This window comes from Pseudorasbora parva, chromosome 3, assembly GCF_024679245.1.
Source record: "Pseudorasbora parva isolate DD20220531a chromosome 3, ASM2467924v1, whole genome shotgun sequence".
Classification (NCBI taxonomy): domain Eukaryota; kingdom Metazoa; phylum Chordata; class Actinopteri; order Cypriniformes; family Gobionidae; genus Pseudorasbora; species Pseudorasbora parva.
In genome coordinates, this window is record NC_090174.1 from 61,045,617 (window position 1) to 61,059,010 (window position 13,394).

Here is a 13,394-nt window from a genome sequence, read left to right on the forward strand (position 1 = left end):
GAACACGTCTCACTGCTCTAGAGTCCAGTGGCGGCTGCTTTACTCCACTGCATCCCACGCTTGGCATTGCTCTTGGTAAAGTAAGGCTTGGATGAGCTGCTCGGCCATGGAAACCATTTCTTTTCATTTAATTAATTTTTTTGAAACTTATTTTAATTTTGATGCATTTTTCAGAAATTTGTAATGGAAAACAAAACAAAAAATACTTAAGAAGAACATCTTTTTTTGCAATGGACAATTTACAATCCATCATAGAAACAAGTGATCGTCGAGCTCTTGGGTATGAAGTGTGTTGTGTTTTCTTACCCAGGTTCTGTTGGACCGGCAGCGGAAGCGCAGAGCAAAGATCATGACGATGGCCAACACAGCCAGAGCCACAGTCAACAGGATACCAACGTCATAGTGAGGCTGAGGGCACAATACATGAAGAGTGAAGCCAGAGTGTCCTCAAACCACCAACTAATGCATTTAACCTCATTAATGACCAGAATGTTTCTTAAATTGGTTACCCCTAAAACATCCTAATGTATTTGGGTCCGTTTTGAGCTAAAGCAATAATCATTATTTACAACTTTAAAAAAATCCTTTTTATAGTGTATACTGGTCGGTTAGCTGGACACACACTAACAGCTATGCAAATCCATGCTGGAGTTTACAAACAGTAAAGCCTAGAGATGAATTAATAATTAATAAATGTGCATATGTTTACTCACCCATATTGGATCATCCATTATGATATCAATGTACACCATGGCTTCTTCATTCTTGTTGACGAGTCCCATCAGTTCTTCTGCGTCTGAAGACTTCACCAGCAGCACCGGACGAGACAATGAACCCGAATCACGCAGCTGTGTGAGAAAAACACACTTCAGGACAAACTCTCTGAGCACTAACTGGAATGTATGGAGTAGGATGTGTTTTGAACTGAATGTTTCAACACACTCACACACTCAAAATACACACACACACACACACACACGCTCACATACCCATACAATCTGGCACACACACTCATGTACATGGTTCAATATCTTTGTGGGGACTTTCCATAGGCAGAATGGTTTTTATACTGTACAAAATATATTCTCTCCCCTTACACTAACCCGACCCATCACACACACACACACACACACACACACAAACACACACACACACACACACACACACACACACACACACACACACACACACACACACACACACACACACACACACACACACACACACACACACACACACACCTCCACAGCAGCAGCTGGATCATCTGTGATGTCGAAGATGACAGCCTGAGCTCCTCTCTGGATAGCCAGTCGAGCCTGAGAGACACAAAAGAGAAGAAACCACATGAGCCAGCAGATGGCAATATTATCACACATTTGGAGCCACTGAGTCCTGTCATTACGCAATCCAGCACCGCTACTGACCCTGAGCACGTGTGTGTGTCAAAGAGAAAGACTTCACTTTCAATAACTTCTGACACCAGACACAATAAGAGACTACTAGAGTCAACAGAGACCCACAATGTCTTATTAAAACATGAAGTGCACCTTTTTAATTCTTCCAGTACCTTTTCATTATGTTCTGTACCAAAACATCCTCCAATGTTCAGTATGTGCTATACTAAAACACACACGCACGCATTTAATTATACATTTTCACCAACAACATACGATTACAATAAGGTTTGATTTGTTAACATGGTAACACTTTAGAAAAATGGTCATTAGTTAACATTAGCTCATTAAAATCCAGCTGTTCGTGGTTTGTTCACGTTAGTTCACAGTGCATTAACTAATGTTAACAATATTTGAATAATGTATTAATAAATCTTGAAATTAACATTAACAAAGATAAATAAATGCTTAATAAGTGCAGTTCATTATTAGTTCAAGTTAACTAATGACCATTATTGTAAAGTGTTACTGTTAACATTAGTTAACTTTTACAGCATTTAATAATCTTAGTTAATTTACACATTTTCTAAAACATAGAACCTGTCCAATTTGCATAACATTAACAAAGGTGGTAACAACTTTGTTAATGTAGTGTGAATTACACAGGTACCAGTTTACCTTTATTTTAAGGTTCAGTTATTAACTATTAACTATGTTGCTTATTAGCATGCATATTACTAGGATATTGTCTGTTTATTAGTACTTATAAAGCACATATTAATGCCTTATTCTGCATGATCTTATTCTACAGCCCTTAATTCTACACAATACCTAAACTTAAATGCTACAAAAACTACCTTACTAACTATTAATAAGCAGTAAATTAGGAGTTTATTGAGGCAAAAGTCGTTGTTAATAGTTAATATGAGTTCCCCATACTAAAGTGTTACCACAAAGGTTAAAAAACGCTATAATTGCTCATTGTTAGTACATGTTAGCTGATGCATCAACTAATGTTGACTAAAGAGACCAATGATTCAATACTTCAGGTTAGGAGTTTGTTTAAAGGGGGGGGGGGGGGGGGGGGGGAACACTCAGTTTCAGTCAATCTCATGTCAATCTTGAGTACCTATAGAGTAGTATTGCATCCTTCATATCTCTGAAAAGTCTTTAGTTTTATTATATTTATAAAAGAAATATGGGCTGTACCGAGTCTTTCCGGAAAAAAACGAGCGGCTGGAGGCGTATCGTGTGGGCGGAGCTAAAGAATGACGAGAGCGCACAAAGCGGTGACGTCCTCAAGCGTGGAGAAACTCATGGCTATCGATCTCAGCTAATAGATATGATCCAGAATCAGATCCGGAGGCTGAAATAAATTGAACAGGAGAAACAGCAACAGCAGGACGTCCGTCTCTGTGGTATGGACTGTATTTAGTGGCCTGTCAACATTTGTGTGTCTTTACTCGCAGTTTATGAGGACATGATTCGGTTTATGGACTACTGTATGCGACTAGACCTTAGAGGTAGCAAGCAAAACGGTTTTGCACGTCAGACTAGTGTAACGTTATACAGAGAACAACAATGGAGTAACCATTAGCGCATTTGAATAACGAAGCACGCGATCGCGTCCTTTACTGATGTTTACTCACGTGACGATAGCCAACAGCACAGACATTTGAAGCAGTTTTACTCACTGGCTGCTTCCAAAGCAGGACCGAACCTTTATCGCTGGGACCGCTCCGTCAAAAACACACTTCTTTGGTATGATTTGGTGAAGTCCTGTGACAGCAGTGACCGTGGAAATCCACTTTGCGACGCGACTGAAGCGATGTTCTGAAGCTTCCCGTCATTTCTGCGTTCAAATCGGTTCAAATGCAGCGCTGCCTTATGGGAATGCTGTGCTGAAGCGTTGAAGTCGCTCGACGTCACCCATAGGAATAAAGTGGAGCGCGGCGCGACAGAAGTGTTCACGGACGACTGGATCTGCAGCTGAGTGAGTGTTTACGGCGTGCATTTCCTCTCTCGCTCTAGTCACGCACACGCGCACCCTACCGGGAGAAGAGCCCGTACGGCCCATACAAGGACCTTCCGCTCTATTAACCTCAAGCCGAGCCATACTCGAAAAAAACTCTCCTAAACTTGTGAGAAACCAGAAGGAGTATTTTTAACACAGAAATACTCCATCAAACGTCCAACATTAGTTTTTGAAACTTTGTCTATGTTAAGGATGGGAATCCAAGTCTTTAACAGTGGAAACAGCTCAGTATGCATGAAACAGCATTTCACACCCCCTTTAAATAAATATGCTTATCAATTATCGAACTGAAACACTCATTATTGTGGTAAAATTGACAGGGAATGCCTGTCTTTACCTCTTTAGAGAGTTTATACACAACAAAAACACTTGAGTATTTCCTTCCACTGTGCGCTTCATGTGAGATTAGGAGTGAATTCTCCCCAAACAATGACCAATAACTCACCAACGGTCTATTTCCTGCCCAACTGTTGAGAGTTCAAAGGTCAAAGGTTAGAGTATGAACTGCAGGAAAGTGTACTGCTGTTTCACACAATGCAAGGAGAGAGTTTAAAATGATTGAGCTGTTAAAATTAGTAGAGTTTACAAAGTCAAGAATTACTCCATCGCAAAAAATGCTCAGTATTTTTTAACCTGTTTTCCAGTACAAATGTCTGAATTATTCTAAGATACATTTACTCAAGAAACAAAATACTTCAAGATTTAAGCAAAAAAATGAATAAATTACCAGTGGGGTCAGAAAAATAGGCTGGGCTTTAGATAAAAGTTTTAGGCTATATTCACGCAATGTCAGTCAAAATCAGGATTATTTGTGCATCCGATTGGAATCTGATCATAATTACTGTCCACACCGTTCAGATCTGATTTGTGTTGCATCTGCATTGGTTTCTATGTCTGTGTAGCATTGGCATACTGAAAAAAGTTTGTTGGATTTACATGATTTAATTGTGTACGTCGGTCCCACATGAATCAATTGCGTCAAACAAACATCATTTGTTCATGTAACTTCAACATCATGGAATGAATACATTTAAAGTGACTCAATAAGTAGTTTCAGCGTGATTTTTATATGGCTCCCTGTTATGATTCAGACATTCAATTTCATATATTTTAATGTTACACAGCTGAATTATAATTCTACACTAGCTAGTTGACAAACTTATGGCTACACTCTAAAAAATGCTGGGTTAAAAACAACCCAAGTTGGGTTGAAAATGCACCAACCAAACAATTGAGTTGTTTTAACCCAATGGTTGAGTTGTTCTTACCCAGCAATTGGGTTGTCTTAAGCAACATTTAACCCAACCACTGGGTTAAAACAACTCAACCACTGGGTTAAAACAACTCAACCACAGGGTTAAAACAACTCAACCATTGGGTTAAAACAACTCAACCATTGGGTTAAAACAACTCAACCATTGGGTTAAAACAACTCAACCATTGGGTTAAAACAACTCAACCACTGGGTTAAAACAACTCAACCATTGGGTTAAAACAACTCAACCATTTGGTTAAAACAACTCAACCATTGGGTTAAAACAACTCAACCACTGGGTTAAAACAACTCAACCATTGGGTTAAAACAACTCAACCACTGGGTTAAAACAACTCAACCACTGGGTTAAAACAACTCAACCACTGGGTTAAAACAACTCAACCATTGGGTTAAAACAACTCAACCACTGGGTTAAAACAACTCAACCACTGGGTTAAAACAACTCAACCATTGGGTTAAAACAACTCAACCACTGGGTTAAAACAACTCAACCATTGGGTTAAAACAACTCAACCATTGGGTTAAAACAACTCAACCATTGGGTTAAAACAACTCAACCACTGGGTTAAAACAACTCAACCACTGGGTTAAAACAACTCAACCATTGGGTTAAAACAACTCAACCACTGGGTTAAAACAACTCAACCACTGGGTTAAAACAACTCAACCATTGGGTTAAAACAACTCAACCACTGGGTTAAAACAACTCAACCATTGGGTTAAAACAACTCAACCATTGGGTTAAAACAACTCAACCACTGGGTTAAAACAACTCAACCATTGGGTTAAAACAACTCAACCATTGGGTTAAAACAACTCAACCATTGGGTTAAAACAACTCAACCACTGGGTTAAAACAACTCAACCACTGGGTTAAAACAACTCAACCACTGGGTTAAAACAACTCAACCACTGGGTTAAAACAACTCAACCATTGGGTTAAAACAACTCAACCACTGGGTTAAAACAACTCAACCATTGGGTTAAAACAACTCAACCATTGGGTTAAAACAACTCAACCACTGGGTTAAAACAACTCAACCATTGGGTTAAAACAACTCAACCATTGGGTTAAAACAACTCAACCATTGGGTTAAAACAACTCAACCACTGGGTTAAAACAACTCAACCACTGGGTTAAAACAACTCAATTGTTGGGTTGGTGCATTTTCAACCCAACTTGGGTTGTTTTTAACCCAGCATTTTTTAGAGTGTAGCAATAACACACATTAGCATCTTAAATGCTAAACATTACAGCTTCTTCAGAAAAGCCGTTATGACATTACCAATCCACAGTCTAAACAAATGCTCCACTCTTCTCCACAATGGTAACCTGCAATCATTTAAATTGATCTAATAATTCTAACATAATTAAATATTAAACTCTATAAACTCTTTCCCCGCAAAACACGGAAATGTGGACCCAGGACGAGCTACAGGACTGTGTAAGCATTAGAGGTGTAGATGGACTTGATCTCCTCCATCTGTGTTTGATCATCTCTGATCTGGAGTCAGTCTTTCACACAAAAAAGTGCTTCTTGTTCAGCATGTTGCTTTTTTTATGAAACCTACCCATATTCAAGTGTTGATAAATAAGGAATGCATGAAGCTAGAATAAAACGTTTTTTTTTTTTTTTTTGTTTAAAAGAAGAGGGTCAGCTCTTTATTTTGATATATTGCATGCTCAGATATTCATTAAACAACTTTTATTCTATGGGCTATTACATTTTGGTGAAAATTGTCAAAAACCCCGGCAGTGGCTGGCAAGTCACTGGTTAAGTCTCCCCCTTTCTCATTTTGCTAAAAAATACCTAAAATAACACTTTTACATATAAAATAACATGTACTCTCTTTTTATTTAAGCCATATGCAAAGCATGCTGGGAACAAACAAGTCCCGCCCAGTTTCAGTTAATGCAACACAAATCATCCATTTAATCTCAACAGAAGCGAATTAAGTACACTTTATTTTGACTTATATTTAAGTGGATTGAACACAATCATATTATTTTAAGTAAGCAATTTGAACAAGCAGTAAAAATATATATTTTTTCAGTGATACAGGCATATGCCAAAGACAGCAACAGCAACGAGAAGGGGTTTACAGTCCAGATGTTGTCTCATTTACAACATGACAACATGTTGCGTGTTATGAGGCAGTGGCAGAAGTGTAGGCTGGTGTGTGTGGCTTTATTTTTGCCGTCTTCACCGGTCTCCAATGTCAACAACACAACCTTGTTTCTGCAGTGACTTTCAGCATGTTTCCTAATCTGACATGTTTAGGTTTTACGTGGCGAGAGAAAGTGACACAAACCTCGAGGTCAGACTGAAACGGATTTCTACAAATACGATTCGAAGACTATTTCGAAACACCCTTTACAGATTTTCAAGAATCGTATTTCATGTGATTTTTTGCCGTTCACACTTGCTCGGATTCCGATCGGATGTGCACCAAAAACTGATTTGGACTGACAGTCTGAACTTAAGCTGTGCATGAGCACGTGTGCACAGAAATCAACAGAGTTTTTTTTAAGAGTCTCAAGCATTTTTGCACGGCATGTGAGAAATCTTGAGTAACTTGTTAAGATAAGTGGCCGCAGGTTTGATCTGCAGGGTTAATGAGAGGGTTCGGCTGCGCTCGGAGTGTAATGTGATTTCCAGAAGCGTTTGTGTGTGTGTGTGTGTGTGTGTGTGTGTGTGAGTCTGTGCTACCTGGCTGCTTTCAGATGCTTGTGTATATGTGTGTGTGTGTGTGTGTGTGTGTGTGTGTGTGTGTGTGTGTGTGTGTGTGTGTGTGTGTGTGTGTGTGTGTGTGTGTGTGTGTGTGTGTGTGTGTGTGGTGTGTCATTAATTAATGCTAATGGAACCTTATTGTAGTGTTACCAAAAATATAATACACAAGGAAGTTTATGGAAAGTGTTACGGCCCTGTCTTCCACTTCTTACCTGTTGGGGGCAGTATGTGATTGACTAAAGATATTACTGGTACTTGACTATGTAGAGTATAAAATCTGTAGTAATCTGCTCATCAGTACTTTCTCTGGTGGACAGTCGGGAACGAGCTAACCGTTTAAAAAAATATCCCGGACGAGCCCCCAGTCTGTTTCCGTCACATAAATGCAAAGGAATTGCTTGAAATGCAAGATTATTTATTTAGGTAGAGAATGATCTATCACAAAAAATATATATAACATCATGTATAGGGATTTATACAATGAAGAGAAAATAATCCAATGAGGTGATGAATGTTGACTAAAAGAAAACAATTTGTAAAAAGAAAATGTTCCAGCAGAGGACATACTGATGAGCAGATTACTACAAACGTTCATACTCTCCACTCATAATTAGCCAATTAACAGTAACGTGTCTAGCGTCACATTCTGAGGTCTCACTGCCACCAGGGGCGTAGCACCAAATTTTGGGCCCTGGGTACAAACCATCTTGCTGGGCCCCCGTACCATGTATGTGTATGTATAGAAAACTGACTTCTAAGGCCCCCCCCTGCCTCGGGCCCTGGTTACTCAGTACCCTTTATCCCCCCAGTCCCACGCCCCTGACTGCCACCAACAGGTAGAGTGGAAAACAGGGCCACAAAAAAAGCTATAGTTAAGCTAAAATTATAAATATCGCGCTCATTTTGTTTTAAACCTGTTTGGGTTTCTTCAGTGAAACAATACATGTTAAAGGGGTACTTCAGCGCTGGGAAGATGAATCTGTATTTAAACTGGGTCATCAATGCAGTAGAAATGTGAAATTATTTTTGAATTTGGTGCCTTCTAGACTGAGAAAAGACAGAAAATGTATTTTTGTCCCATGGGGATGAAAGACTACAATTCCCAGAATGCTTCGCTGCCCTGTGAGGCCATTCCCAACACCACCAACTTCATTACTGTGACTGAGTTAGAGGAGACACTATAATTAAAAACTGAACGTGTCTGTTCAATATAATGAGTGAGTCACCGCGCGAGTATCACAGCACTGAGCACTAACTGCAGGAGTGATGAGAGCTGAGGTAATCGCGACTACATTCGCGGCATACATTCACAACGCCAGTTCAGTCTGGCACGCGTTTCAGTTCATGCCTTTGCAAGCTTAACTTTCATAGAAATGAATTTGAGAAGTTAAAAGACTTACATTGCTCACCATAGCTCCGTTTAAATGATCCTGTCTGCAAGCTGAGCTCTCTCTGCCAGCTGAGTGTAATCTCCCATCCCCCATGCGCAGATTCAAAACATGCGGAAATGGCTCCCTCTGCTGGCTGTAGTCTTTAGCCTTTGGGCAAACATTCCTCCTATGATGCAAAAATCGTCATTTTGCATCATAGGAGGAATTTTTCCAGAAATAAAATGCATAAATCTCTCGTCTCAGGGAGATATGAGGGGGGAAAGCACAATAATTTGAATATTCTCCAGGGTTTCTACTGATACAAAGCCATATGCTAATCGCTGAAGTAACCCTTTAACAGAATGTTTACTCTGCTCTTTACTGTACAATGAAAGCAGACAGTGACCAGTAGCTCGTCTGTTTGATTAGGCCAGCCTTCGCTCCCCACGTGCATCAATGAGCCTCGGCCGCCCATGACCCTGTGGCCGGTTCTCCACTGGTCCTTCCTTGGAGCACTTTTGATAGATACTGACCACTGCAGACCGGGAACAGCCCACAAGAGCTGCAGTTTTGGAGATGCTCTGACCCAGTCGTCTAGCCGTCACAATTTGGCCAAACTCGCTCAAATCCTTACGCTTGCCCATTTCTCCCGCTTCTAACACATCAACTCTGAGGACAAAATGTTCACTTGCTGCCTAATATATCCCACCCACTAACAGGAGCCGTGATGAAGAGATCATCAGTGTTATTCACTTGCCTGAGCGGTGTATATATATTTAATGCTTTTTAAAATTCTCTTTCGATCACCAAGGCTACATTTATTTAATTAAAAATACAGTAAAAACTGTAAAATTGTGGAATATTTTTACAAACTAAATGAATGGCTTTCTATGTGAATATACAGTAAAGTGTAATTTATTCCTGTGATCAAAGCTGAATTTATCATCATTACTCCAGTCTTCAGTGTCACATGATCCTTCACTAATCATTCTCATAGGAGGATCTGATGCTGCAACATCCCAACAGATTCTAAATATGTTGTATATTTTATAATCTAGCTATAAAATGAAAATATATGGCATTTAAACATTTTCACACCATATTATATGAAAGCATCCTTTCCCACTACAGGTGTCACTAAAGGTTTAAAGTCTTGATTGGCTTACGGTGGTGAGCGATTACACCTGACAGAGTAAATTGCGATATCAAGTGCGAGTGACGAGTGTGTCCTCGGGCTCCGAGCGGCAGTGTAATTAGCCGGTTCTTCCTGTGCTTTCATTCGCCACATGAAAACATTCCTGTTTTGATCTGTATCCTGTTATTCCATAAGACCTGTGAATCCGATCCGATCTACCCAAAGTATTTGAGCCCTAACAACGAGGCCCACACAGAACATCCAGAGCCTTTTCACATTTCTCTGCTTATTATTGTAAAGAAAAATCTGAATGGATTTAAGCTTGCGTTAACTTTGCATTAAATATTACGGTAACACTTACATTTATATAATCCTTTAATGTGGCTCGTCCAAACATAATTTATAGTTTGAAGCATGCCTTTTATTTTGTGTCTATCAATTTCCAAATAAAAACTGGATTATTGAAAAATACACATTACCACATGATTGTATACATATAAACTATTTTTGAATGCACTTTTCAGATAAATAACTATTGTGTAATATATAAATGATCCTCGCATTCCTCCCGCTGGGAAGACGCTTTGACAGGCGGTTTTCCAGGGGGATTGTTGGAGTTTTTGCCCAGGCTTGAGATCAGGAGAGAGACCAGAGGGGAGAGACTGAAATGGGAATTGACTTTTTTATAGCAAGGTGTGACTTAATCTCCTCTAAGGAGCCTAAATGGCCTGTATGTGCGCTGTGACGCATGTCTCTGCTTGCTGCTGCTGCAAAAACAACAGAGAATATAGACTGCATCCAAAATCACATGTAGGCACTTCTTTTGAATTCGGTTTATATAGTATGAGTGTGTGCTATATGGACGACAATCCGCCATGACTATCATGGGAGCTACCAGTAGGGCTGTGCGATGTTAAATGTCTAGTTAAAGAACGTGATATTCGATATGCGATAAGATATTGCAATTAGTATGTAAAATATATTTGAATATAAATTAAAAAAATATTTAAAAAATGAGAATGAAACGATTTGTGTTTCATATTCTTTCTGGCAAAAGAAATCATCGCTACAACTTCTGAAAGTGACCAGCAGTGTTTTAGCAAACATTTATGTCACAAATCATTCACGTTTCGGTGTGTGTCAGCCAGCGCTAGACTGCAGGTTATTGTTTTTCACAAGTTATTGCGTTTAATAATTATTTTTAACATCAAGTAAGTCAATCAATCAATCAACTTTATTTATATAGCGCTTTTACAATGACGATTGTTTTAAAGCAGCACAGTGTTAAACAGGACAATATTACAACAAAATTTGATTTGGCTATTTATTTGTATATTTAGTTGAATAACTTGGACCATAATTTTAGTGTCCCCAACTGAGTGAGCCAAGCCGAAGGCGACATGCCCATTAAGTCCCATAAGTAACAGTAGTTGTGTGCCCAGTCAATTCTCTGCTCTATGCTTTGACCTAAAACGTACACTTTTCACAATGTTGAAGTAGTAAAATCAATCAGATATTGCATGCCGTTGCAATATGCATATTGCGATATGTACATTTGCAATATTTTGATAATTTCGATCCACAGTCCTACCTACCAGCATCACTGTCACAAATCCTCTCGCGTGGCCTCATGGTATAGTACAGTGTCCATCATTAGGTACAGTAGGTTATCCGGGAACTTTTTGTCTACTCTGTGAATTCGGACATACTTCTTTTGTCACATCAGAGATGCAGGCTTCAGGACTGAGCGCTGATAACAACTTAAGATGTCTTTGTCCTCTTAAGTTCAGATGAACAGTTTTCCAAAAACAATGTAAAGTTTTGATTTTGGCAGTTTTCCACTTTGCCACAGGCCATTTTAAATGAGCCCAGAGAAAACGCCTGCGCTTCTGGATCATGTTTAGATATGGCTTCTTCTTTGACCTATTGAGTTTTAGCCGGCAATGGCGAATGGCACGATGGATTGTGTTCACTGACAATGTTTTCTGGAAGTATTCCTGAGCCCGTGTTGTGATTTCCATTACAGTATCATTCCTGTATGTGATGCAGTGCCGTCTAAGGGCCCGAAGGTCACAGGCAGTCAGTATGGTTTTCCAGCCTTGACCCTTACGCACAGAGGTTGTTCCAGATTCTCTGAATCTTTGGATGATATTATGCACTCTAGATGATGATAACTTCACACTCTTGGCGATTTTTCTCTGAGAAACTCCTTTCTGATATTGCTCCACTATAGCATTGGGGGAATCGGTGATCCTCTGCCCATCTTGACTTCTGAGAGACACTGCCACTCTGAGAGGCTCTTTTTATATCCAGTCATGTTGCCAATTGACCTAATAATCTGCAAATTGGTCCTCCAGCTGTTCCTTATATGTAGATTTAACTTTTCCGGCCTCTTATTGCTACCTGTCCCAACTTTATTTGGATTGTGTAGCTCTCATCAATTTCAAAATGAGCCAATATTTGGCATGACATTTCAAAATGTCTCACTTTCAATATTTGATATGCCTACTATATTCTATTGTGAATAAAATATAAGTTCATGAGATTTGTAAACTATTGCATTCCTTTTTCATTCACAATTTTTACAGTGTCTTTTTTGGAAAAAAAAGGCACATTCTAAATGTTATTCGTAGGACAAAATATAGTACCTTTTCTTCCCACTGCTGATAAATGCGGGCCCTGGAGTTTATGATGGATGGATGCACTTTTTTGGGGCTTCAAAATCTCGTCTTTTCATTCACTCGCTTGGATATTTTTTTTTAATATAACTCCAATTGTGTTTGTTTGAAAGAAGAGAGTCATATACACCATGACTTGAGGTATCATTTTCATTTTTGGGAGAACTAACCCTTTAAATAGCTCAAAAGTGACATTGAAGTCATTTATAATGTTACAAAAGATTCTATTTCAAATAAATGCTGTTCATTAGAACCTTCTTTCCATCAGAGAATCCTGGGGAAAAAAATAACAACTAATGTATCACAGCATATCACAGCAAAACTGTTTTCAACATTGATAATAATCATAAATGTTTTTTGATCATCAGATCCTCCTATGAGAATGATTAGTGAAGGATCAGTGACACTGAAGACTGGAGGAATGATGATAAATTCAGCTTTGATCACAGGAATACATCACACTTTACTAGATATTCACATAGAAAACAGGTGATTTACATTGCAATAATATTTCGGAATATTACTGTATTTTTTTATCAAATAAATGCAGCCTTGGTAAGCAGAAGAGACTTCTTTCAAAAAAAATTTTTACCAAGCCAAACTCATGAACGGTATTTATATTAGTTATATCAATAATTATTTTGTTTAATATAAACTGTAACTCATCAAACTGACATTAGTTAATGGTTATGTATGTTTCGTGGTACCTATTATGATAATTGTATTCAAACGGTGACAAATCTGGTGTAAACACTCCTTAAGACCATCAAACCG

The 13,394-nt window shown here is 38.9% G+C and overlaps 1 protein-coding gene across 1 annotated transcript in view; it reads right to left on the bottom strand.

Annotated features, from left to right (window-relative positions):
• Window positions 1-13,394, bottom strand: part of LOC137071581 (E3 ubiquitin-protein ligase RNF43) — a 187,383-nt gene that overhangs the window by 11,416 nt on the left and 162,573 nt on the right. The window contains exons 3-5 of the mRNA XM_067439705.1: window positions 1,242-1,316; window positions 714-848; window positions 307-408 (exon numbers count right to left, since the gene is read on the bottom strand). Coding sequence (XP_067295806.1) covers window positions 307-408; window positions 714-848; window positions 1,242-1,316 — 312 coding nt within the window. The remainder of the gene's footprint in view (window positions 1-306; window positions 409-713; window positions 849-1,241; window positions 1,317-13,394) is intronic.